Genomic DNA, 25,193 nt, shown 5'->3' with positions numbered 1-25,193 from the left:
CAGGAGTTGTAAATTCACACCTCAAGTACAATTTGTGTGATAAATTTTTTTGACAAAGGCTGGTGGTAAAATTAGTGCATGGAAGGGTTCAAATACCACTATTTTAAATACACTGGGGTGTCTATATTTCAAAAATATATGGTTTGATGGGGTAAATTGAATTAACCAGATTCAAATATGGCCCTATTAGGAAACAGGGGCAGTAGGACCAGATGTTACAGTTCCAATGTGCACCTATAAGGTTTCATGGGGTAAATTGCATTGTCCACCTTTTAAAGATACCCGAAATAGCACATGGGGCAGAATGACCAGATTTGTAAAAAAAAAAAATGGTTTTGAAATAGCAAAACGCTACTTGTACTTATTGCAGAAAAAAGCAAAAAAAACCAAAAAAAACCATTGGGTATTTCTAAACTCAGGAAAGAAACTAGTTAGCAGTTTGTTTCATTAGCTTTATTGGATGAGTAAAAGATTTTTCAAATAAAAGTGAGAAAAAGTGTGTTTTTTTTTAAATTTTTCTTCATATTTTATTATTTTGTTTATAGGAATTAGATGATATGATCAAAAAATGGTAGAAAGACCTTCTTGTCCTGAAAAAAACCAATACATAACTTGTATGCGTACACTAAATGGGTGAGGAGAAAATTACAGCTAAACACGAGCTCCGTTACAGTATTAAAACAGCCTTGGTCACAAAAGATAAAAGTAAAAATTAAAAAAAACCAGCCTGGTTCTTAAGGGGTTAATTGACTAACGAAAATGTATGGTAACATGAAATGCGTGGAGTTGTGTCTTTAGCCTACGTGTATATAAACTTTCAGCCTCAACTCAGAAGCCTCTTTTTGTGTGCATATATACTTGAACATAAAATTCATTTAAAGGAAGTATTGAAAGAAAGGGACATAGGTTCCCGTGTCATTGCATGTGACATTTATATCTCTTCTGTGTAAAGAGGGTTAATGTCAAGTAATTTCATTTCTAATAAAAAAAAAATGTCTGCACATAGAAATGTCTTAAGTGTTAATGATTCTGTGTCGTGTGAAGAGGCAAGGCAGTGGGGTTTTACACCACTTGACCAGCAACTTAAAAAGGATCCTGCCTCTCCCCTAAAACAACTAATTCAAGTTCCAGGATACAGTAATATGTGACTGCAGTGCAAAATTAGGCAGCATAATATATCAAACGTGTACTCTTCATGGACCTTGGATTTCTGGCGTTACAGGTTCCATCAGGTATCTGTAGGATACACCGAACATTATCTGCATGACAAACAAAATAAAAATCAGGTGAAATATAATAGGAAAAAATTAAGAATTGTTCAATATCAGTGCTTTCTGCCTAAGGATGGAGTAAAAAGAGTTGAATCTCACCAACATTCTAAATAAGGGGAAACTCTGGTGAGCAAGGGCTTGGTAGGTCCCACATAATTCATTGTTAATGACATGGGATGAAGTGGTTTAACTAGTAAAGCCCACTGTATAATTGGAACCTATGGGATGTCCTGCAGATTTGGCCAAGTATGCCCTATGAGGACATTCTTACTGTGAGTAGGACAAGCAGTCCCATCATGACTCCAAGCATTATGTACAATTCTTCTATCAGACCCGCTGCCCACAAGGGCCCAAGGATTGTGGCCAAACCGCCTACAGCTCTTCGCACACCATGGTTGAATCCTGAAATTGTTAAAATTAAGAAAAAAAGAGAGAGAGAGGGACACTGGTCAATTTTTTCTTTTGCGATTAGTTGCCTAGAATGATTTCAGTCCTTAGATGCAACTATGTAAAAAATGTAAGGATTGTCCCTGCTTGAAAATCAACGTGACATTTAACAAGGATACATATAGTATAACAGAACACAAGGGACACCTGGACTTAAACTTGCTTTTACTTTGTGAGTTTCTTACAAATTAATGTAACAAGTTTTTTTTAGCTCAATATTAGAAAAGTGCTGCTGAATGCACATCTCATTCGGATTTTTGACAGGAACATTCATTGCCATGTGACAGAAAAGTAGGCACATAGTAGATCAGGTTTAGATAAATACAATACATTAATTTCTATGGCAGCTCTTCCTAAGTTATGGTTGCTTAACAAACTATCTGGTCGATTACATTACTGCATTGCGAGAGACTGAGCTGGAATAAGACAAAACATTTTGATTACTTACAAAATTTAACTGCAATTCACCTTACTACATTCAAAACAAGAACTATTTTAATACAGCCACGTATTTGTCTCAATCTACCATGATCTCTGTGCATACAGTCCCTACATCATAGTTAGCAATTATGGTGGAATATTCACAACAGCTATCCTAACCAATAGTGCTCTGCACATATGCAACAGGATTGGACCCATGCCATTAAATGGGCAATGCGTGATGTGACACGGTGTCTCGGGTAACCTTCACAGGTGTATCAAATGGGAATATCAGGTCGCAGTTACAGTAAATGTTCTGATGAAGAGGCACTAAAAGCTGGTGTATTAGTTGAAAAGCTGGTGTATAGTTTGTTTGTTTTTGAAATTTAAATTTTCTTTATTTTCATCATTTTTTGTCGTTTCCAATACATTTTACAAGTGTAAGAGAACATGCTTTCACAACAAAGCAGACACGAAGAACAATACAGTAGAAATTATAAAGTGTCCGAGGTAACAGTGCGTGTACATAGATAGATAAAATAAACACAATGACATCAAGTACACATAAAACCCAGTAGCTTGCTAGGAGAAGCCGCTAAGAAAATAAAAATGTCAGAGGACACATATGGCAACATCTCAAAGCATAAGACGCTCGGCAATCTTCGCAGTCCTAGAAAGCGCTGATGATGGAAAACAACAGTGGCATCGAAGCACCTTGTAACAAGAACCAACAGTCAAGAACTTATATGGATCAAGTCAGGCATAGTGGTACAACAAAAACAGCTATGACCAGGTATAATAGAAAGCCGTCAAGTAACCCCAAATGAAAAAAGAGAATACAATGAAAGGTAAGTAGAGACCGGGCGCGTCACATCAATATTCACCTATCCCGTCAAGCCTGCCATAAAGGCGAGAGACGAAGTTGGGACCAGGGAGCCCAAATTTTTGTGAACAAAGGGAGCATTTGATCATTTTGGAAAGACATTCTTTCTAAAATATGTATGCGTTCAAGATGGTGGAGGACGTCAGAGAGGCGAGGAATCACGGGCGATTTCCAGTTGCGAGCAATCGATAATTAAACAGATAAAAAAAGTGAATAACTAGTTTCCGAATGGGTGAGGGAGTATCATCCGGAAACAAATGAAGTAATGCCAACTGCGGGGTGCGAGGGAGAGGAATATGTAATTCGGACTCAATGAAATACTTTCCCCCAAAGCTCATAAATAGGGGGACACGACCACCAGACGTGCAGCACGGAACCAACATCCGAACAACCTTTCCAACATAGAGGAGAGCAAGAAGGGAACATATGGGCCAGCCTTTGCGGGGTGAGATACCACCTACACGCCAATTTCTTTTGGAGCTCAATATGGTTAAAGCAATGGGAGACACCTCTCATGGATTCTTCGGAATCTAACCATGTTTCAAGGGAAAAGGCAGATTGCAAGTCTCGCTCCCAAGCTAACATATGGGGGAGTTTATTCTCCCAAAGACGCATCAGTAAGGAAACATAGCATTGTGAAATCATACCCTTAAAGGAGGAGGTTTTGTTGCACATATGAATGATAGGGTCGTCAGAAAGAATGTCAATTGTGTAAGAGGAGGAATGTGATTGCAGGAAATGTCGTATTTGTAGGAATTTGTAAAATTCAGAGTTAGGTATCGCATAAGCAGAGCTGATGTCAGAGAACGAACGAAGGGGAGCCTTTGTCAAAAAGATCACCAACCCTCAGGAGTACTTTACTGTGCCAACGATTGAGTCGCAGTTCTGGGATCAGGAGTTCTAGGGAAGTAAGTGGAGTAGCCTTAGTAATGTGAAATAGAGAAGGTCTGCCTTTAGCTAATTCAGTCCATATCTGGAACGTGCAAAGTGTGGTGGGAGGAAGTGGTAATAATTTCGGCCGATAACGTGGCTTAAGCCACAATAATTGGGGAATCGAGTAGGGGAGGACATGGATATTCTCTTGTGTGACCCATTAAGGAAGGTTTGCGCAATAATGAAACAAAATCGCTTGAGAAAGGATAGCGGCTCGGTGGTAAGTCAGAATGTCCGGGGCTCCTAAACCTCCCTTAAACCTAGGGGAGTAGAAAGCACTTCTAGAAATGGGTGACCTGCCTTTGATATTAATGAAGGAGTCCAAGGTCGTCTGTATGTGCAATAAGAATGAACGGGGAATACTGGTCGGGACTGCCCTAAAGACGTATAGCAGTTTCGGTAAAACCACCATTTTTACGGAGGATATACGGCCAAGCCAGGAATGGTCAAAAGAACGCCACCTCTGAATATCAAGGAGAATTTGTTTCCAGAGAGACCGAATATTGAAATCATGCAATTTAGTTAGAGTGCGAGGCAATTTAACACCGAGATATGAAAGATAATCTTTCCTCCAGTCAAAAGCGTAAGAGTGTTGGAGTGAGGTAGACAATTGGTTGTGTAAGTTAAGAGACATCGCTTGAGTTTTATGTACATTGATTTTGTGATATGAGATTGCAGCATATTGCTGGAATTGGTGAAGCAGCGATGGAAGGGAGGTGGAAGGGTTTGTGATCGGGGCCAAAATATCATTGGCAAAGAGCCCCAAAGTAATATCCTCACCCTCTGTAGAGGGAAAGCCTGAAATCTGGGGATCTGAACGAATAAGTTGAGCTAAAGGCTCCATCGCTAAGGTGTAAAGAAGTGGAGAGAGTGGGCAGCCCTGGCGCGTCCCATTAGAAATAAAAAATGGGGAGGAAATAAATCCCCAAAAAGAGACCGAGGGAGAGGAATACAGAACCATGATTGAACGGATCAGGGGGGGCGGAAAAGCAAATTTGGAAAGGACAGACGATAAGAACAGCCAATGAAGACGGTCGAAAGCCTTTTCCGCGTCAAAAGATAAAACACCCGGGATCTTATCATGGGAAGCCTTCCATAGTATATTAATAAATTAACGGGTATTTGCCTGTCTATGGCGTACAAAACCTTGGACGGAATGAAGAAGGGAAGGGAGTATTAAAGAAAGCCTATTAGCAATAATTTTGGCGTAAAGTTTGACATCATTATTTGGCAACGAGATAGGACGAAAATTTTCACATTTATCTGTAGGTTTACCTGGTTTAGGGATTGTGACGATATGTGCATATAAGTTTTCGGAAGGAATATGGCCCTTGGACATAAAGGATTGAAATAGGGAAAGGAGGTGCGGCCCCAAAACTGAAAAAAAGGTTTTATAATAATAACTCGTTAAGCCATCAGGACCTGGAGCCGAATTTTTCTTCAACATTCGAACCGTGGATTGAAGTTCATCCAGATCTAAAGGGGCTTCTAACTGAGAACTCATCTCTTTTATAAGAGTGGGCAAAGATACAGAAGCAAGGTATGTGTTAATAGATTCAGCCGTGGGTTGAGGTGTAGAGGTATCATCACGAAGGTTATATAAGGAAGAATAAAAATTGGCAAATCTATCAGCAATATGAGAAGGGTTTTTAAGTGGGATTCCATGAGGTGATAAAACAAAGTGGGGACGCACCAGGGCTGCCGAATGTCTAAGCTTATTTGCCAACATAGAGTCAGCTTTGTTTCCTTTGGAGTAGAAGCGCTGGCGTAAGCGCAATAGCATTTGGGATGTGTGTTCAGCCTGAATCGTGGACAATTGGAGTTCAACCGAAGCAATATCAGCAATCATCTGGTCAGAGGAGTTTTGTTTATTAAGGGTCTCAAGGTCATAGAGCAGGGAGTCTTTATCAGCGGCTTGTGCTTTTTGTTTCTTTAAATGGGAAGCGATACTGATAAATTTACCTCTAATGACCGCCTTATGGGCATTCCACAATGTTTCTATCGAAGTATGTGGGTTTTGGTTTTCTGTAAAGTATAAGTCCAGATGAGAATGGACCTGAGCCCTTAACGACTCATCGGAGAGTATGGAATTATTTAGACGCCAAGATCCCTTGCCAATAAAGTAAGTTGTCCGGCGTAACATCCTCTGAAATACCCCGAATGCGGATATTATTACGACACGATCGGTCCTCCAAATCGCTCAATTTAAGACGGAGGGAGTCCACTTCTGACTGAAGGGAATCGCAAACATCTACCACCGGGTTATGAGCAGTGGAGAAGTCCTCCATTAAGCTGGTGTCATACCTACCTGTCCGGCCGGGGTCCCACGGCGTTCCTCGCGCACGTCCCCCTCGTGAACTGACGTGCGCTCTACACGCACACGAGGGGGCGTGCGTATCGAGCAGGCACACCTCCCAGGCACTGACAGCCCTGATCGGGCTGCCGCAGCATATCAGCAGCGATCGGAGAAATGATCCGCCGCTACATGCTCGCGGCACCCGACCAGTGCCTCTTCTGCCTGTGTGGCGCTTCTGCGTCGCTCGCGGCGGCAACACAAGCAGAGAGGACTTTGTGGTTGAGCCACCACAGGCATGCCGGCGGCGATCGAGTGTTCGATCGCCGCTGCATGTCCACGGAGGCTGTTTACATTACCTCCCCTGCCTGTGTGGCGCTTCCGCGTCATTCGCGGAGGTAACACAGGCAGGAGGTTTTGTTAGGTTGCCATCGCGACGACGCTATTTGCGCCGGTCGCGATGACGTCATCTTACCTGCTCTCCCGCCATTGGCTCTATTTAAACTTCCTGGTCCTATGTTTCCTTGCCCGTTCAACGAGTCCATGTTATTGTTCTCAGGGTGTTTGTGTTGCTCTTGCTTTCTGATTGATATCCACGTGTACCAGACCTCGGCTTTCGTTCTTCTGACCTTGATCCTGCTCTGCCCGTCCCGACCTCGGCTACTGTTCTTTGACTTCGTTCCTGTGCTGCCTGCCCCGACCCCGGCTATTGTTCTTTGACTACGCTCCTGTGCTGCCTGCCTTGATCCCGGCTTGTTTATCGGATATTCTCACCATTCCTGCATCGTGGGTCCATCACCTGTGGTGCTTGATCCGACAGCTGGTGTATAGTCGAAAATAATTTAGTGCTTGGTGGTTCCTACTTCAGGGAATAATATTGCCTCTAATGAACTCAACTCTTTGGAGACGAGATCACCCCCCAGACATCGTTGGATTTGTAGCACCGTATTTTCTTTGAAATTAGATCTTAAAGGTGAATATAGTTCACTCCAATTAGTAACTTCCCAAACTTTCACTACCTGAAGGTACCCATGGATAAGAGCACACATTTTTTTTTTTTTTTAAAGTTAAAGTTTTTTATTCGATTTTTCAATTTTAAGAGTTAAGTTCGCCGAGACAAAGTTGCAGTACACCAGACACATGAAAAATCAATAGCAACAGTAATAACACAGTAACTCAAACAATGCATTACAGTGGCAATAGTCTCAATAAAGAAACACAGGTGGTAAGTATGCATAAATGTACAAGAGCAACAGAAGAATAGTCGCAACAATGGCACAAGACTCGACGAAGAAGCCTTGCGGCTACGGGAGCCCAACCGGGAGAACAGACAGCAGAACAAAAAGAAGATAAATACAAAAGAGAAAGAAAAAGGAAAACAAAAACAAAATCAAAGTAGTGCTCTATTAGAATGTTATCATGCCACGACTAAAATAATGCAAGTCATTGGAAGAACCATATGGTAAACTGGTACAGAAGATAGGGAGGACCGGGCACGATCACACATAAACACCGCAGCAATCATCCCTGCCACAGTGGGGAAAGCTGGACCTGCGTCCAAGGAGCCCAAACCTTATCAAACAAAGGCATTCGTTGATCATTTTGGAAGGACAATTTTTCCAGAAGGTAAGTGTGTTCTAGATGATGGAGTATATCAACGAGTTTCGGCAGTGTGGCCGACTTCCAATTACGGGCTATCATCAATTTTAAACTTAAAAAGAAATGAATCACCAATTTCCTAACACAAACAGAAATAGCATCAGGGAACATGTGGAATAACACTAATTGTGGTGTAAAGGGGAGGTGTATTTGTAGAGTGGATTCCAAAAGATGTATCAACCGCCTCCAAAGTTGAGAAACAGGGGGACACAGCCACCATACATGAAGCATGGTGCCCCTATCCGGGCAACCACGCCAACAGAAAGGCGAGCAGGACGGAAACATGTGTGATAGTCGAGCCGGGGTGAGGTACCACCTACAGACTACCTTTTTTTGTAACTCAATATGGTTACTACAGTGTGATACACCACGCATCGCCTCCTCCGAGTCAAGCCACATCTCAAGAGGGAAGGTGACACCCAACTCACGCTCCCATGTTAGCATGTGCGGTAATTTATTGTCCCATAGATGGGTTAGGAGCGAACTGTAACAAATAGAAATCACACCTCGAGGGGGAGAGGACCGTGAACACAAGTGAACGATTGGGTCAGATGAGAAAACGTCAATGGTCAGCGAGGACGTTCGAGATTGCAATAGATGTCTGATCTGCAGAAACTTGTAAAACTCGGAGGAGGGAAGCCCGAAAGTTGAACTAAGATCCAAAAAGGTCCGGAAAGAACCTTTATCAAAGAGGTCTCCCACTGTGAAGGAACGGGTAGCATACCAATGGGCGAGATTCAAGTGTGGGATTAATAGCTCAAGAGAGGAGAGCGGAGTAGCTTTAGTGATATGCAATAAAGCCGAATTACGTTTGGCCAGGTGAGACCAAATGTGAAGCGTACATAACGTAGTGGGAGAGAGTGATGGAAGGGACGGGCGAAAAATAGGAGGTAACCATAAAAGTTGGGCAACCGAATAAGGATGGACATAGGCGTTTTCAAGGGCTACCCATTGAGGCAGATTACCTCGATAGTGAAATAGAGTCGATTGCGCCAGAATAGTGGCATGGTAGTAGGATAGAATATCTGGTGCCCCCAGACCCCCCCTGAACCTGGGAGAATAAAACGCCTGCCTGGAGATGCGGGAGTGACCTTTAAGATTAATAAAAGAATTCAGAACCACCTGTATGTGAAGTAAAAATTTACGAGGGACAGAGGTCGGGACTGCCCTAAAGACGTATAAAAGCCGCGGCAAAAGCATCATTTTAACAGAAGATATACGCCCTAACCAGGATATATCAAAGGAACGCCACCTATCGAGGTCCTGGAGAGCCTGCTTCCAGATTGAACAAATATTAAATTCATTCAGTTTAGACAATAGGCGAGGAAGTTTAATCCCTAAATACAGGAGATAATCTCTCCTCCAATCAAAGGCATAGGAGTCATGAAGCAGGTGTAATGTCGAACTCGGTAGATTCAGAGATAAAGCTTGCGTTTTGTGGACATTAATTTTATGATAGGAAACCTGAGCATATTGCTGGAATTGAGAAATCAACGCAGGCAAAGAAATTAAAGGGTGAGTGATGGAAGCCAAAACATCGTCCGCAAAGAGACCTAGCGTAAGATCTGCACCACTTGAAGTAGGGAAACCCCTGATCAACGGGTCCGAGCGAATCCGCTGCGCTAGGGGTTCCAGGGCCAATATGTACAGTAGGGGAGAAAGTGGACAGCCCTGTCGCATCCCATTCGAGATGTGGAATGGGGAGGAAATAAATCCGGAAAAGAAAACAGAAGCAGAGGGGCAAGAGTACAGCGCCATTATTGACCTAATCAGGGAGGGAGGAAAAGCAAACTTAGAGAGAACGGACGTCAAAAAGGACCAATGGAGGCGATCAAATGCCTTTTCAGCGTCAAAAGAAATCAAAACAGACTGAGTGTTGTGTTTGGAGGCTTCCCACAAAACGTTGAGAAATTTGCGCGTATTATCATTAGCCTGTCTGTTTTTCACGAATCCTACTTGGTCAGAATGTAAGAGAGAAGGAAGAAGCAGAGAAAGTCTGTTGGCTATAATTTTTGCATATAATTTGACATCATTGTTTAGAAGGGATATGGGCCGATAATGTTCACATTTGTCAGTAGATTTACCAGGCTTAGGGATTGTAACAACATGGGCATATAAATTTTCAGGCGGCATGTGACCAGTGGACATGAAGGAACGAAATAAAGAAAGGAGGTGAGGGCCCAGCACCGGGAAAAAAGCCTTGTAATAGAAACTAGTCAAACCGTCAGGGCCGGGAGCAGAGTTCTTTTTTAATTGAGCAACCGTGGTCTGAATTTCATCTAACTCCAAAGGGGTTTCTAACTGCGTGACCATCTCCTCAGTGAGAGTAGGTAGCGCTACAGAGTCAAGGTAAGTATTGATAGAATCTATCGTGGGTTGAGAAGTTGAGGAATCAGTGCGGAGATTATAAAGCGAGGAATAGTAAGATGCAAATCTATCGGCAATGTGAGAGGGATTCCGCAACGGAACTCCCTGTGAGGAAAGAACAAATTGAGGACGCGACAGGGCCGTGGCGTGGCGGAGTTTATTCGCTAACATAGTGTCGGCCTTGTTGCCCTTGGAATAGAATCGTTGGCGGAGACGAAGTCTCACCCGGGCCGTGCGTTCGGCTTGAATCTCAGTTATTTTGAGTTTGATACGGGCAATTTCAGCAATGAACCGATCTGACGGATTTTGTTTATTCAGGGCTTCCAAGTCATATAAACGTAAAAGCAGGGAATCCAAATCAGAATGGATAGCTCTCTGTTTCTTTAAATAAGAGGCAATACTGATAAATTTACCTCTGACCACCGCCTTATGGGCATTCCACAATGTCTCTATAGATGTTTGTGGATGTGTATTTTCGCGAAAATATAATTCCAAGTGGGATTGAACCTGGGATTTGACGGAGTCATCGGAAAGCAAGGAATTATTAAGCCTCCAGGAACCTCGACCAATAAAGGAGTGAGCAACTGATAGAGACAGAAAAACCGGCGCATGGTCAGTCCACGTAATAACACCAATAGAGCAGTCCCGCACCATCTGCAAAGCAAGCTTATCAACCAAAATAAAATCAATTCTGGTGTACGACTTGTGTAACGCGGAAAAAAAAGAGTAATCCCTGTCCAGAGGATGACGGAGGCGCCACACATCATATAATTGGAAGGAATGGAAAGAATGAGCAAGGGAGGCAGCCAATGATTTCACCCGTGTACCGTATGCGCCCCTCAAGGAGGTCGAAGTATCTAACAAAGGATCAAGTAGCGCATTGAGATCCCCGGCAAGGATGAGGTGGCCTTTCTTGAGGGAATCTATTTTAGAAAGCAGGACCCTAGTAAAGTGTAATTGGGATGTGTTGGGTGCATAAAAAGAAACTAACGTGTATTCCGTGGAATTCAAAATACAGTGAAGGATCAAAAATCTGCCCCGGGGGTCGGTCACCAAGCGAAGTGATTGAAACGACAAATGTTTAGAAATAAAAATGGAAACACCAGCCTTGCAGGTGGTAGCCATAGAGTGAAATTGCCAAGGATAATCTTTTAAGAAACACTTAGGCTGTTTGGAGTGTTTAAAGTGAGTTTCCTGAACACAAACTATGTGCGCATGAGCTTTCTTAGCATCCGCATAAAGCATCCTGCGCTTATGTGGTGTATTTAATCCATTCACATTAATAGACATTAAATTAATAGAGGCCATATTGAAGATAGCAGAGAACAATGATAAACTGGCTCATCAAAAAAAGATAGATAAATAAAGAAATAATAAAAAATGTTGTACTATGTAGAGTGGGGTGAAAAAGAGTGACCGATGATCCCGGGGAAGACCATACACATACATATGACATTGAGAATCGCACCCGGTCCCTGTACAAACAATAGCTCTTAAAAAGTAAACACAGTCTCGTGAGCAGGAAGGATATTGAATCAGAGCACTTTAAACAAAATAAACAATGAAAAGAGCAAGGTCGTCGTGGACAATCGGAGTAATAAGAAAGGCAGATTACATAATAATAAAATATTACTGACAGGAAGGAGCTAATAAAGGAATAACACGGAGGAAAACCCCCAAACCTAAAGTGAAACTCCCAACAAGCGGTCTCTGAAAAATTTGACCGCGCGAGGGGGAGGCAGTAACAAGACCTTGCGTTCTCCAACAAGGAGAAACACAAGGAAAATAGGCGCCGTATGGTGGAGTAGCCAAAATCAGAGAGCGGGAGGGAGACCTCCAGCATGTGTAAAACAAAAAAAAAAGAAAAACACGGCGAAAAAACAAAAACGACTGCGGTAGGAACCAAAATATGTATGTAGTGTAGTGGATAGAGCGGGCACATAAAGCCCTGAGATGGAAATGTAAGGAAAAGGAAAATCCAGCTACATAAAAGAGGCTGAAACCAGACATAGCATCAAGTGTAGTGAGAGTGTAAGGAATCATGTATTGAGCAGCAGAACCCTCATCGCACACACAACAACAAAAAAAAAAAAAAAAAAAAAAAAAAAAAACCCCTTTCAAACAGAAAAATCAACAATAAGAAAAAACAATGAGAGGTCTCATTCAGACGTCCAACCGTAGGCAATGAGACCGGAACAATCAGGAGGTAAGTTCATCAGCGGTTCATTCGGACATCGATCTCACAGGCACAAAGCGGTTTAGTCCCTGCAGAAACGAAGAAGCACGACGAAGCTCGGTACACGAGGACTGGAACCATCAGGAAGCTAGTCACCGACGCTTCATCCATACACAGAGCGAAGAAGTCTCCACAGAACCGGAGAAACGGAAGCAGGCCTTCCAAAAGCCGAACAGGAAATCCACTGGACCTCATAGTAGACGGTAGGTCAGGAAAATAACAACAACAAAAAAAAAAAAAAAAAAAGGAAGGTGTTGCGGTGGAGAGGATGACATCTCTGAGGCTGACGATTAAGTATGAAGAGGCGAGCGACGAGTAGGAACCACCGACCATTCCCGGGCCAACCGTTTAGGAGAGGATGCCAATGATGGTGCTGTGTCAGGAGCAGATGAGTGACGAGGTTGGACAATGTCCAAGCCCCAAGCTGACAGTAGAGCAATACCTTCCTTAGGCGATCTAACCGAATGGAGCAGTCCATCTCTCGTAATCAGCAGGCGAGTGGGGAAGCCCCATTTGTAAAGGATTTTATGAGATCGCAAAGTTGTCGTAATAGCTGAAAGAGATCTCCGTTGCTGTAAGGTGTATTGAGATAAATCATTAAAAAATTGTAAATGAGTGTATTGGTCGGGAATATTTCGAGCAAGCCTCACCTTCGACATAAGTTTGTCTTTGAGTTCATAAAAATGGAGGCGGAAAATGACATCTCGAGGAGGTGAACCCTGAAGCGCCTTAGGTCGAGGCAGGCGATGAATACGATCAATATTGACATCTTCCGATTGTGGAAGGTTCAATAGAGCTTGGATCAAAGATACCACATAAGCTCTCAGGTGTTCCGGGGAGACGTCCTCCGGAATGCCTCGAATGCGGACGTTATTCCGCCGAGAGCGATCCTCCAAATCGCTGAGCTTCAAACGGAGGGCTTCTACCTCCGATTGCAAAGCGTTACAGGTGTCCACCACAGTATTGTGGGCCTCGGAGAAGTCCTCCATTTTAGATTCCAAATGATGAGTACGATCCCCCAAATCTTGTAAATCTTTATGGACTGCCGCAAGGGAATCCTCTATGTCTTGGCGAAACTTGTGTCGCATGTCTTCGAGCAATAGTTTCATTGAGGAAACTGTGAGTGCGTGATCGTCCGGGTCATCCACAGACGGAGCAGGAGAGCTCGGCGCGCAAGGTTCAGCCAGGAGCAACGTGGTGTCGCCATCTTCCCCAGCATTGCGAGCGGTCAGTAAAGCGCGGGAGGCCGCTTTCCTCTTTGGTTTCGGCTCAAAATAAGCAGGTAGGTTGTGCGTAGCTGGTTTTGATTTATGCGTGGACATCCTTGGAGTGAAGAGCATGTAAAATAATTAGCAAATTCGGTTCCAAAATGCAATAAAAGCCGTGTAAATGTATAAAAACTGGAGGAGCTCCACAGCCGTGCGTCCTATTCCTTCGCCATCCAAGCCACGCCCCTCGATAAGAGCACACATTGAACACTCAATAAACATCTTGAAGATCCACATTCCTCATAACAATAATACATTGGAGGGGACAAAAAACATTGATGAGAAGAATATGTCAACCAGAATGCTACCAAAGAAATCATGAGTTGTGTAGAAAAAGTAATTAATGGAGTTTTCATATTTAAAAAAACAGGTTTTGATGGATACACAAAAACATGTGAACTACCCTCTAGGCTAGTTGGACAAACTCACCCTGAGTACTCTCAGCCGTCCGCTTGGAAAACAGAGACACTTGGGATACTGATATGAAAGGCAGCCCAAGGACTTGTAAGAATACCCCAACCACAAACTCCCCCAACAGAAGTCCATAACTTCCTGTATGAGAATGGAGGAAAAAAGAAATAATGAATTGTATAGTATATAGAGGATAGAAAGGTGGCTAAGAATTTGAACTCTCAGCATTGTATCCGAAAGGAAGCTTGTGAAAATCACACTGTAACACAGAAAACAGTGTATGAGTGAAAGGTATGACTAACCTTTGGGTTTTGCTAAGAACACTAGACACCAAATACAGGAGATGTTAGAAATAAAGAGTCCAAATGCGAGAAGAAGACGATCAGAGCTGCAACGACTGAGTGTGCGGACAAGGAGGAATCCAATCAACATCTAGATGAATAGAAATATATATAAACTAGATGTTTTATTTACCCTTTAAAACAGAGGTAAATAAAATACACTAATCTACAGTCAAACTAACCTACAGGATGAACACGTTACAAGCAGAGGTTTATAGCACAAAGTACTAAGTATTAAAAGTGCAAGTCAGACGGTGTATGCTGCCTTTATATTCAAAGTACAGGTTTCGAGATTTAAATAACAAATTTATAAAAAGTGAAAGGTGTGGGCAGTTTTCATAAAACAGGTAAATAAGAACAGGAACAAAAACCCTCAAATGCTGAAGCCCCAAAAGGAGAAGGGAAACACTCAAAATGTATGTAGTACTATATTAATTGCAAGCACTCTTTCAACTATCATCAGTACTGGTTAGTCTTCTGCTGAAATAAAGGACTTTTATTTGGCAAGTCTCAAACATTTACACCAGGTTTACTATGCCGACGGCTTCTGCATACCCTAACACAATATATCATTTCAAACCTCAACACTTGACGCTAAGTCCACAGCTTAGTTTTTATGCGTAGGTAATGATTGACTGAATCTACAATATTACCTCCCTTGTCTCTACCTGTTAATCCAGGAGACAGAGCCAAGTGAGGGATATCATGTTGCACTATGAATATAGCAGGTGTATACAGAACAGATTATCTTCAGATTCTGCTTACATGCTTTGGGTGCAATAATCAGGAGATAATGAGCTATCAAACTCAAGTCATATTTGGACTTTTCTTCCACAAATTCTGAAGTGTGTGCATCCTTCATTCTCATTCTGAATTCCATAGTCATAGTCTTGATTTTGGGGAGTAATTTTTTCAAGTCTGATCTGTGTTTCTTCTTACATTTTTGTTTGCTAATATAACAAATTCCTAAAATAAATTTAATGGAAACCTAACTCACACATTTGTGCTTTAGAAGATATCTGCTATTGCACACCAACTGGCAGCAAGTAAAAGCAGAACAAGAGGGTACCTTATAACTACTTATATTATATTATATTATATTATATATATATATATATATATATATATATATATATATATATATATATATATATTCACTCACTGGCCACTTTATTAGGTACACCTTGCTAGTACTGGGTTTTGCCTTCAGAACTGCCTTTTTCCCGTAGTGCATCCTGGTGCCATGTGTTCTCAGGTAAGCGTGACACGTGATGTAAAAGACTAGGCCACCTTCTTCAATTGCTCTGTTGTCCAGTTCTTATGGTCACGTGCCTGTTTTGGACACCTTTAGCAGTGGACAGGGGTCAGCACGGGCACACTGACTTGTCTGCAGGCTGCGCAAGCCCCATACGCAACAAACTGCTATGCGCTGTGTGTTCTGACATCTTTCTTTCAGAACCAGCATAAACTTTTTCAGCAATCTGAGCTACAGTAGCTCGTCTGTTGGATTTGACCACACAGGCCAGCCTTCTCTCCCCACGTGCATCAATGAGCCTTCGCTGCCCATGACCATGTCACGGGTTCACCGATTTTCCTTCCTTGGACTACTGCAGATCGGGAACACCCCACAGGAGCTGCAGTTTTGAAGATGCTATGACCCAGTCATCTAGCCATCACAATTTGGTCCTTGTCAAAGTCTGATCCTTACATTTTTCCAGCTTCGAACACATCAACTTTGAGGACGAAATGTTCACTTGCCGCCTAATACATCCCACCCACTGACAGGTGCCATGATAACAAGATTGCCACTGGGTGGGATATATTAGGCAGCATTTCATCCTCAAAGTTGATTGCTGATGGACTAAGTTGAAAGGGACAATTATTGATTATTGAGTATTCCCCTTGTTGGGCAAAAGACTAGTTATAAAATGTATTTTAACACAATGATACAATCTAACTTATATTTTCCTTTACTCATTAAGTTTTTTCTATGTCTAGTTTGGGGTACTCCAAATATTGAGTAATTACAGAAATTAATTTATGAATCATGAATTCTCTTCAAAATGTCAATATCCTTCTGAAGATGGGGGCTCCAACTAGACACAACACACTAGGTTAGGTCTGACCAGAGATCTGGCAGTGTCCTATGTATGAATCAGTAGAATTAATATTTATTTACGGGGACTGTGGATGTAAACTTACGTTTGCCACTCCATGACATGCACTTTTAATGTACTTGCAATTGTTTGTCACAAACACATACCTCAATTCCACATAGGAAATAAAGCAAAGAGTTCTGTAGATCTTGAAAACCCAGGTACGCCTGAGCGAGAGGGGTGACCAGAGTCTGAAAAAATTAACATCATAGAATATTATTAAAGCACTCACACAATTTACCATTGAACTCTCAGGTCTGGAATCTGATATACCCACCTCTAGCGCTGTTTGATTAAAGAAAGTTACAAACTGTGCGGTCAGTAAGACTATTATTTCTTCACGCAGAAGCCCTGAAAGCAAAAAAATTTAAATTTGTCCTCAATAAAATAGAATTAAAGGAAATGTGTAAATGATATTCACAATGCTGCTCCTCCAGGTTAGCCTGCAAGGAATGTTCTTAGGACTCTCTTACAAAGACATACTAGATCAGTCACAAATACCAAAAACACTACTACACCTTAACATCTTGGATGACATCCTCAAGCGCTTCATTACTATACGGCTCTTGAAACCAATGTCTTTAAACCATTTTCTTAAAAATAACAGTATAGATCTCTCAATACACTGGCAAACCAAAGAAGCTAGGACAGCATTCCTCAATATAGACAGAAAAACTATTCTCATTCACACCCAAAACACCTCAGTTTTCTGGGGAACAATGCATTTCAGAGATTGGAGTGAGATTTGAAACGGAATAGAGTGATAACATTTTTAACTGTAAAAATGTCTGGTACAGACTACCAAACTATACCAATTATATCCCCTAGTTATAAATATAATCTGTGATGCATACACAATTGTTAGGTATGCAGATATTTAGTGTTGTAACAACTGAAATGTATAGCTATACTTATCCATCCCACAACTTAAAGATTTTGTTTTTTACATTTGATTTAATTTGTATTTGGGAAAAAAATAATATTAAAGTTCTCAGACTGTACACTACTATAGAGCCCCACAGCCAAAAAAAGATAGAATGCCGCAACCCCCCCCCAAAAAAACCCCCCAGATACTGCTATCCTGAGGTGGAGTACATGCCACAGGAGAAGAACTTTCAATACAGTGACTTATCTACCATCTCTCTTTTATGAAATAGCTTCTGCAAAAAAAAAAACAAAAAAACAACACACCTAACAGCCCTAAATTAAAACAAAAATTTAAAGAAAATGTAAATCTCATCAAACATTAAACTATTTAAACTAAATAAGCAATACAATACTGTTAAAGACACCATCTTTAATATACCATCATCTATAAAAATGGGAGCTTCTTGTTATATAAAAGTAACACCAATATAATTTCACTGTCACTACCCCAAGGAAGAAATGCATGTGAATGGCATTTGGCAACAAGGTGTGTACAATCCACACATACTCAGCCTTCTCACCCTTTACTGTCTGTACACTGTGCAATTTTCCAACTGATTTCTCATTTTCTGTATTATTTGAGATATTCTGAGCGAAATGATGATCATTTGGAGTATTGGAGAAGTCAACGTTGTCGCTTGGCGGTTCATGGCTGCTGTTTATTGTGCCGTATGAAGGACTCGGTCCCTGAGTTGGAACTTCTGTCTGTTTCAAGAGAGGTTCATTTTCTTCACTGAGCGGTTCTGGGGGTTTCACTGGGAGATCATAAAACATGAAAAGCACTATCAGCTGCATCAGAGTCCAAAGAGCACACATAAAGATCTGGAAGAATAAAAGGATTCACATTTCAGACCTTAATACTAACAACAAGGCTAGAGTTTAACTAAAACTTTAAATATAGAGCTAATGGCAGCTTTAAATACAGATGTTTGTGTAACACTATCAGCTATCATATAGCCATCCAGAACAGCCGCCCGCAGAACTAGGTGCATATAAAACAAATCCCAAATAAGCTGTACTGTGATATTGTAAAATCAGAAGATTTTCTTTGTAATGTCCTGGTAGGTGTGGTGCATAAATATATAAATATAGATTTCTAATAATCAATTCGCTTTTTAAACTTCAACTTGGATTAGCTAACACAATGTGCCATCGGAACACAGGAGTGATGGTTGCTGATAACGGGCCTCTGTACGCCTATGAAGATATTCCATTTAAATCCAGTCTTTTCCATTTACAACACTAACATATGGTATTTCTGGTCCATTTTATGTTATTTTAATGGGCAAAATTTTCTTTTCTTTCAAAAACTAAGACATTTCTAAGTGACGCCAAACTTTTCAACGATAGCGTGTGTAATATATATTATAGGAGTATGTCGGGAGGAGGTGACGGGTGAGATCCTTATATACGGTAAGGAGCGATTTCTTTCCACCGGGGCAGGGCACCTATTGTTGAAAATAAAGGCACGTTTTTTGCATAAGCCTCTAGTTGCCCAGCGGTTAATTTTTGTTTGGGTGGAGTCATATCCTGGTTATCTATCGGCTACTGACTGGTGGGAGCTCGGGGGCTACGGCCTGCAACCCAAAGTCCAAGAGGAGGCTTGCATTTTGGAATCTGATCTTTTCTGATCTTATATGTGACTGATCTAATTTATTTTTTTTAATATCCAATTTACAGATTAGATCCAGGATTTGATTTTATTAATAAAATTGCCCTGATTTGAGGTTTGATTTAGTCCAATATTTGAGATTTGCCAGGTCCTAGTGATTCTGGTGAAATGTTTTCCAATTTCAACCAGAATCACTATAACAGAAAGTTTGTCCTGTTTCTGCTACTGGATGGTGTACAGCCTCAAATACAAAGAAAAAAAAACCAACAAAATTGTCTTCATATTGAAAAACATGAAATAATCAATTACATTTTTTGTATTGTGAAAGGACTTCAGTTTTATTCTATTATCGCCTCTTGTTGCTGATCACAGTAACAAAAATAGCTTTTGCAGTGTCCACAGAAGATTGGGGTGTCAAGTTTAGCAAAGTGTTTCCCACAGAAACATGAGAGAGAACAGATAAGACATACTTCATACTTCACTTCCACACGAAACAATCAGTGAAGGTCAGATGTCTGGACATTTACCACTGTTTGTGTACAATTTTAAAATGTCTTTTTACTATCCATTGCATATTTCTTGTGGATACAGAGCAGATTAAGATCAAGAAGCATTGAATTAAGATGTGCCTACCTTGAAATGTACAGACACATCTGGAGACAAAAAGGTCAAAAAAGGCTATAGTCTAGAGGTCATGCGTCTTGTAATTAATGGCAAAACTCCATCCGGTACCTCACTCAGGGTTTAGTTTGTGAAAGCTATGTCTCTGAAACACAGCACCGTGTAAACAACGTGAACCCATGAAGGAACGGAGAAATTAATTACTGGTATACATCTAAAATTAAAGATGTATTAATCCAGGCATGGGATTTTTTTATGTTAAATGAGTAGAAGACTTCTATTACATATCTGAAAAATGAAGTCTTTAGTCCTCAGTTTTATTAGGCTGACTGAGATGATATATACGGTACATCGTAAACATATTTAATGACCCACACAAGCTTTCAGCGCTTCTGGGACCGATACGGTTACTTCTATACCCTCCTCATAATATCTTATATTATAAACACAACCAAATACTTGTTGATTAATTTATTTTTTATTAGTAACTAAATACTTGTTTCTAAAAGAAACTGTCACCAACATAGGTTTTAGCATAAATAAATTCATTCGTAAAACTTAGTGAAATTGTTTTCGAGATATTTTGTTTAAAATGATACAGTGGTGTGAAAAGATACCTAAGGGAAGCATAGATCAATGGAAGCCTATGGAAGAAATGGCATTGATGAATCCTTATTAAAGTTATCTCCCTTCTCCTCATTCCAGACTTACATATCAAGTTACCAATAAGGGACAGGTAACTTAATAGAGAAGGATAATACTGACCGTCTTTAAAAGAGAAATTTAAGATTCCTTTTCTCCACGGTACATACTGAATGTAAGATGTTTAATATGTGCATATTGATTTTTTATTTCATAAATAACATAAGTCGATCCACTTTAAACCCATATCAGTAATATAAAGGTCATCTGCAGAATATATTTCAGACGGCATTGTGGCATGAGTGAGGTACTTACACCAGGAGCTGAAAATTTGTTCACATGAAAAGGCCCAAGTTGGAAATCACAGTACCTTAGGAATACATTGAATGCAGGACCTGAAACAACACAGCAACATCTACGTTAGAGAATCCGGTCATAATCAGGGTGTGTGTTCTCCCCGAAAGTCTATAATGCTCTTGACATTAGGTGATTGTCACACACCCCATGCCCTATTACAAAGGAAACGAAGATGTATACACATTCCTTATTCCAGAGAATAATTTGAAGTAGGAACAAACTGTATTTTGGCATTGGCTATCATAATCAATGCATTTGCACATGGACACCAATGAAATATCCACTACAAGCCAACTTTTTACTATGAATCTCAACACACAAAACAAGAGGAAGTTTGCAGCAATGGGACCCATGCATTAAAAAAGTGAAACTATAGGCCACTGTAGGCCACATCAAATATGTTTGAAACAAAAGAAGTCTATAAGAACTACCTATGTGTCTTGCTACATGCTGCAGGACTATACGGGTAGGTATGTGGCGCTACTGGCAAGTGGCCTACCCGGCATTTCTCCAGTGTGGTAGATGGCTAGTCTAGGACTGGCGGCAATAAAAATGAAATATATATATTTTACTTTGCTGAAAAAATAATCCAGCCTATTTGTAAAAGCAACAATTGAATTTGATAGCACCACCTATGCCGATAATGACCTTCACATCTTTATTGTTCTGACTGTACAGAACCCTCTTGGCTACATTAGGTGAAAAAAATTCCTTCAGCTCTGAATGGAATAACTTCTTGTTCCTTGTATAGACCTATCAACGAACTATTTACCATAGAGCAGTTTATATTGTTGCTGTGTGTACTTGTATAATGTTATCACGCCACACTATGTTGTCTCTATTTACTCACTTTTCTCAGTTTAAGTAATGTTTTTAAGAGGACTATGCTGTTTGACCACACTTTAACCCCTTCGCGACCTTTGCCGGTTCAGGACCGTCATGACATGAAGGTCACTAAATGACCTTTGACGGTCCTGAACCGTCAAAAAGTAAAATAAGCTTAGAAAGTGATCAACGATCACTTTCTTCGCTTAAACTGCGTTACTGTAATGCCTCGATGTCGAGGCATTCAGTAACGCCGAGATCGGCATCGGGGGCCATGTCTGGCCCCTCCCCGAGGCGTCAACAGCCGCCATACATTGTTTTAAAAGCGTTTAGGAGGCGATCAACGATCGCCTCCTAAACTTAAATGGTGTCGCTGGAATGCCTCGATCAGGAGGCATCCATCGACACCAAACACTTACCTCTGGGTGGGTGTGACAAGTTTTTAAAGTTCGCTAGATGGTCTAGAGAACTCTGGCTCCACTTGCAGGTTGAATACAGGTACTGCATTCAACCATGCAAGTAAATGGAGCCCAGCTTTCTAATCACAATGTGATTAGTAAAATATTCAAAAAAAAAAAATATATGGAAAAAAAAAAATATGGAAAAAATTAAAAGTGCTAACATTTAAAAATAATTATGCAGTGATGTCACTAGATGAACCATCCAGTACCAGCAAAATGTGTAAAAATATATAAAAAAAAAAGTATTAAAAAAATAAAATAAAAAAATAAAGTTTATTATTTTGAGCAAGTGCTAAAATTTCTGAAAAATCTCAACAAAGAGTTAAAATAAAAGCACTTCAAATACCCAAGGGGTGTCTAATATATAAAAAATGGCTGATGGGGTAAATTGGAGTGGCTGAGCTCAAGGATAGGGCATAGGTACAGACTTTCCAAAATGGACAAAAAAAGCGCACTTCCCAAATGTGGCATTTTAAATCTCAAACAACACGACAAACCCATGCATGTCGGGTATCACTGCACTCAGGAGATGTTCCTGAACACACATTGGGGTGTTGTTTGACAGTGGCATATACCAGGACCTGTATATCTATAACTAAAGTACAATTTGTGTGAAAAAAAATAAAAAAAAATTACTATTACAAAGTTTGACAAAGTGTAGTTGTATAATTGGTGCATGGAAAGGGTTAAAATAACAGCATTTGGAATACCCTGGGGTGTCTAGTTTTCAAAAATATATGGTTTGAATGGGTTAAATTGAGTTAACCGGCTTCAAAGATGTTCCAAAGAGGAGATGGAGGCAGACTGACCAGATTTGTTAAAAAAGATTTGGAAATCATAAAACGCTGCTTGTACTTATTGCCCTATAACTTACAAAAAACAGCAAAAAAACATAAAAACATTGGGTATTTCTAAACTCAGGACAAGTAGTAGAATCTATTTAGCTAGTTTTTTTACTTGTTTTTTTAGGTGAGTAAAAGATTTTTCAAATAAAAGTCATAAAATGTTTTTTTTCAATTTTTCACCATGTTTTTTTAATTTTTTTTATAGTAAATAAGATGATACGATCAAAATAATGGTATCTGAAGAAAGCCCATCTTGTCCTGAAAAAAACAATATATAACTTATGTGGGTACACTAAATGGGTGAGGAGAAAATGACAGCTGAACACAAGCACCACAAAAGTATTAAAACAGCCTCGGTCCCACAGGGTACAAAACGAAAAATGAGCCCGGTCCTTAAGGGGTTAATACTACAGCATAACACTGAAAAAAGTACTAAAAATAGTCTAGAAGACATGGTCTGGTAATTGTTTCATCTAGACTTGTCATCTGAAAACATTTAATTAGCATAAAAATAATCAATGTATCTTGTTTTCCATTGACAAGTTGTATGTAACTTGCAAACTAACTTTATACAACATAGGTACCCTTGAGTATAGGGTGGCGCAGAATAACCCTTAATATAATCATATAAAAAATCTAGTGGGTGGGATTGGTAAATCATGAAAAAAAAGTATATTTTCATTATATTTTTTTAAAAAACCTAACCCTTTTATGACCAGGGTTTGTACCACAAAGTGGTATTATCACTTTTGACCCTGTATAAGTGTCAAACCTATAAATATGGGATATTGTTGTACTTGGGGGATGTGCCAAGTACAAATTATACAAAAATATACAAAAAATACGGGTTTCTCCTTGGTAGTTGCATGTATTCCGTGTAAAAAAAAATCCACAACAATACTTCTGTGTATGAATAACGTTTGTGTTGCTGAGACTGAAGAGAGTGAAATGGCTGCATGGAAAGTGGCAATATGACCCCAGTAAAATAGTCTTTTCTGCTTTTCAGAAACATATTGTTGTAGGGCTCCTTTCGCTTCTACTTGTGATAGTGTACATGAAAACGGTAATGTGCAACTTGTAGAAGGAAATCATGTACACATACCTTAGAACTTTCTGGGTATGACCTGGGGTCTCGGGGTCTTGCTCCTCTTTCTCCAGGGCAGTAGAGTAAAGTTTAACCATGCTCACTCCCTGCCCAATTCCCTTCCGATTCCCAATCCATTTAACTGAATCTTGGGCTAGTCCTACCCATTTGTAAAGCGGCTTCCATAGAAGAGGGAGAGCCCTGGGAAGTTCCCAGGTATGCCTATGCATACAATGTGGTTGCCAAATTACTATATAAGTGTGTTGCTTTAGATGTGTCAGATTGGATGCCTAATGTCTTATATGCAATAAATTACAGGATACATGTATTCATATAGCATGAAAAGAAAGCCCGACTTGTCCTAAAGAAAACAATATCATTTGTGCAGGTACACTAAATTAGAAAAAAAAGCAAAATTATGGCTGCATAGAAACATGGTAAGAATGCCAAATACTCTTATTGTTGAGGTTTAGAATAGCCCTGGTCATAAAGTGGTTAAAGCATGACTTAAAGCAATTCTGCATAGCATGTTGCCATCAGCAGATAGCTAAAATCCATTAACATATGTACAAAAATGCCCCCTCTGTACATTACAAGGTTTCAGGTTCACTTGAACCTTATCCTGTTTTTACTACCAGAGAAGCTCTTTGGAGGATTGCAGCTGAGCTATAAGAAAGATTTATGTTAGGAAAGCAGAGAGCAGGGCACAGTTGTATACTTGTCAGTAAGTTATTAGAGCAGAGCCCTCTTGAAAGCCTGACACACTGTTATTAGGGCAGATCACAGTTGAAAGCTTGACACAGGAGTTATTAGAGCAGCGCAATAATAGGTTAGGTATTGAGTTACGATAACTAACATTTGGTGCTGTTATTTTCTGTCCTTCCTTGTAGAAAAAAAAGAGTGTGTTTTCTGAGCGGTACATTTTTGCCATATTTAAACTGAGTTCATATAAAAGACATTTTTAAGAAGAGGGAGCCTGCCCTAACTATGGAAGGGATGTCTTAGATTGAAGGGCTGGTGGAACCACATGACTGACATAAACAAAGCCTTGCTCATGGCTCCATTATAATGAAAAGTCTTGCCAATTTAGGTCATGTATCTAGTTTAGCAATTCTGATCCGCAGCCAAGGTTCA

The 25,193-nt window shown here is 40.4% G+C and overlaps 1 protein-coding gene across 1 annotated transcript in view; it reads right to left on the bottom strand.

Annotated features, from left to right (window-relative positions):
- Positions 1 to 1,193: 1,193 nt before the first annotated feature.
- Positions 1,194 to 25,193, bottom strand: part of LOC149302314 (major facilitator superfamily domain-containing protein 8-like) — a 33,804-nt gene continuing 9,804 nt past the window's right edge. Inside the window, exons 6-13 of the mRNA XM_089482415.1 lie at positions 20,803 to 20,882; positions 18,134 to 18,434; positions 16,963 to 17,036; positions 16,793 to 16,876; positions 14,491 to 14,620; positions 14,207 to 14,329; positions 1,543 to 1,673; positions 1,194 to 1,259 (exon numbers count right to left, since the gene is read on the bottom strand). Coding sequence (XP_089338541.1) covers positions 1,194 to 1,259; positions 1,543 to 1,673; positions 14,207 to 14,329; positions 14,491 to 14,620; positions 16,793 to 16,876; positions 16,963 to 17,036; positions 18,134 to 18,434; positions 20,803 to 20,882 — 989 coding nt within the window. The remainder of the gene's footprint in view (positions 1,260 to 1,542; positions 1,674 to 14,206; positions 14,330 to 14,490; positions 14,621 to 16,792; positions 16,877 to 16,962; positions 17,037 to 18,133; positions 18,435 to 20,802; positions 20,883 to 25,193) is intronic.

Source organism: Sceloporus occidentalis, unplaced genomic scaffold (assembly GCF_023333645.1).
Source record: "Sceloporus occidentalis isolate IW3139 unplaced genomic scaffold, rSceOcc1.0.p SCAF_19, whole genome shotgun sequence".
Taxonomy (NCBI): Eukaryota; Metazoa; Chordata; class Lepidosauria; order Squamata; family Phrynosomatidae; genus Sceloporus; species Sceloporus occidentalis.
This window is presented reverse-complemented; position numbering and strand designations above follow the sequence as displayed.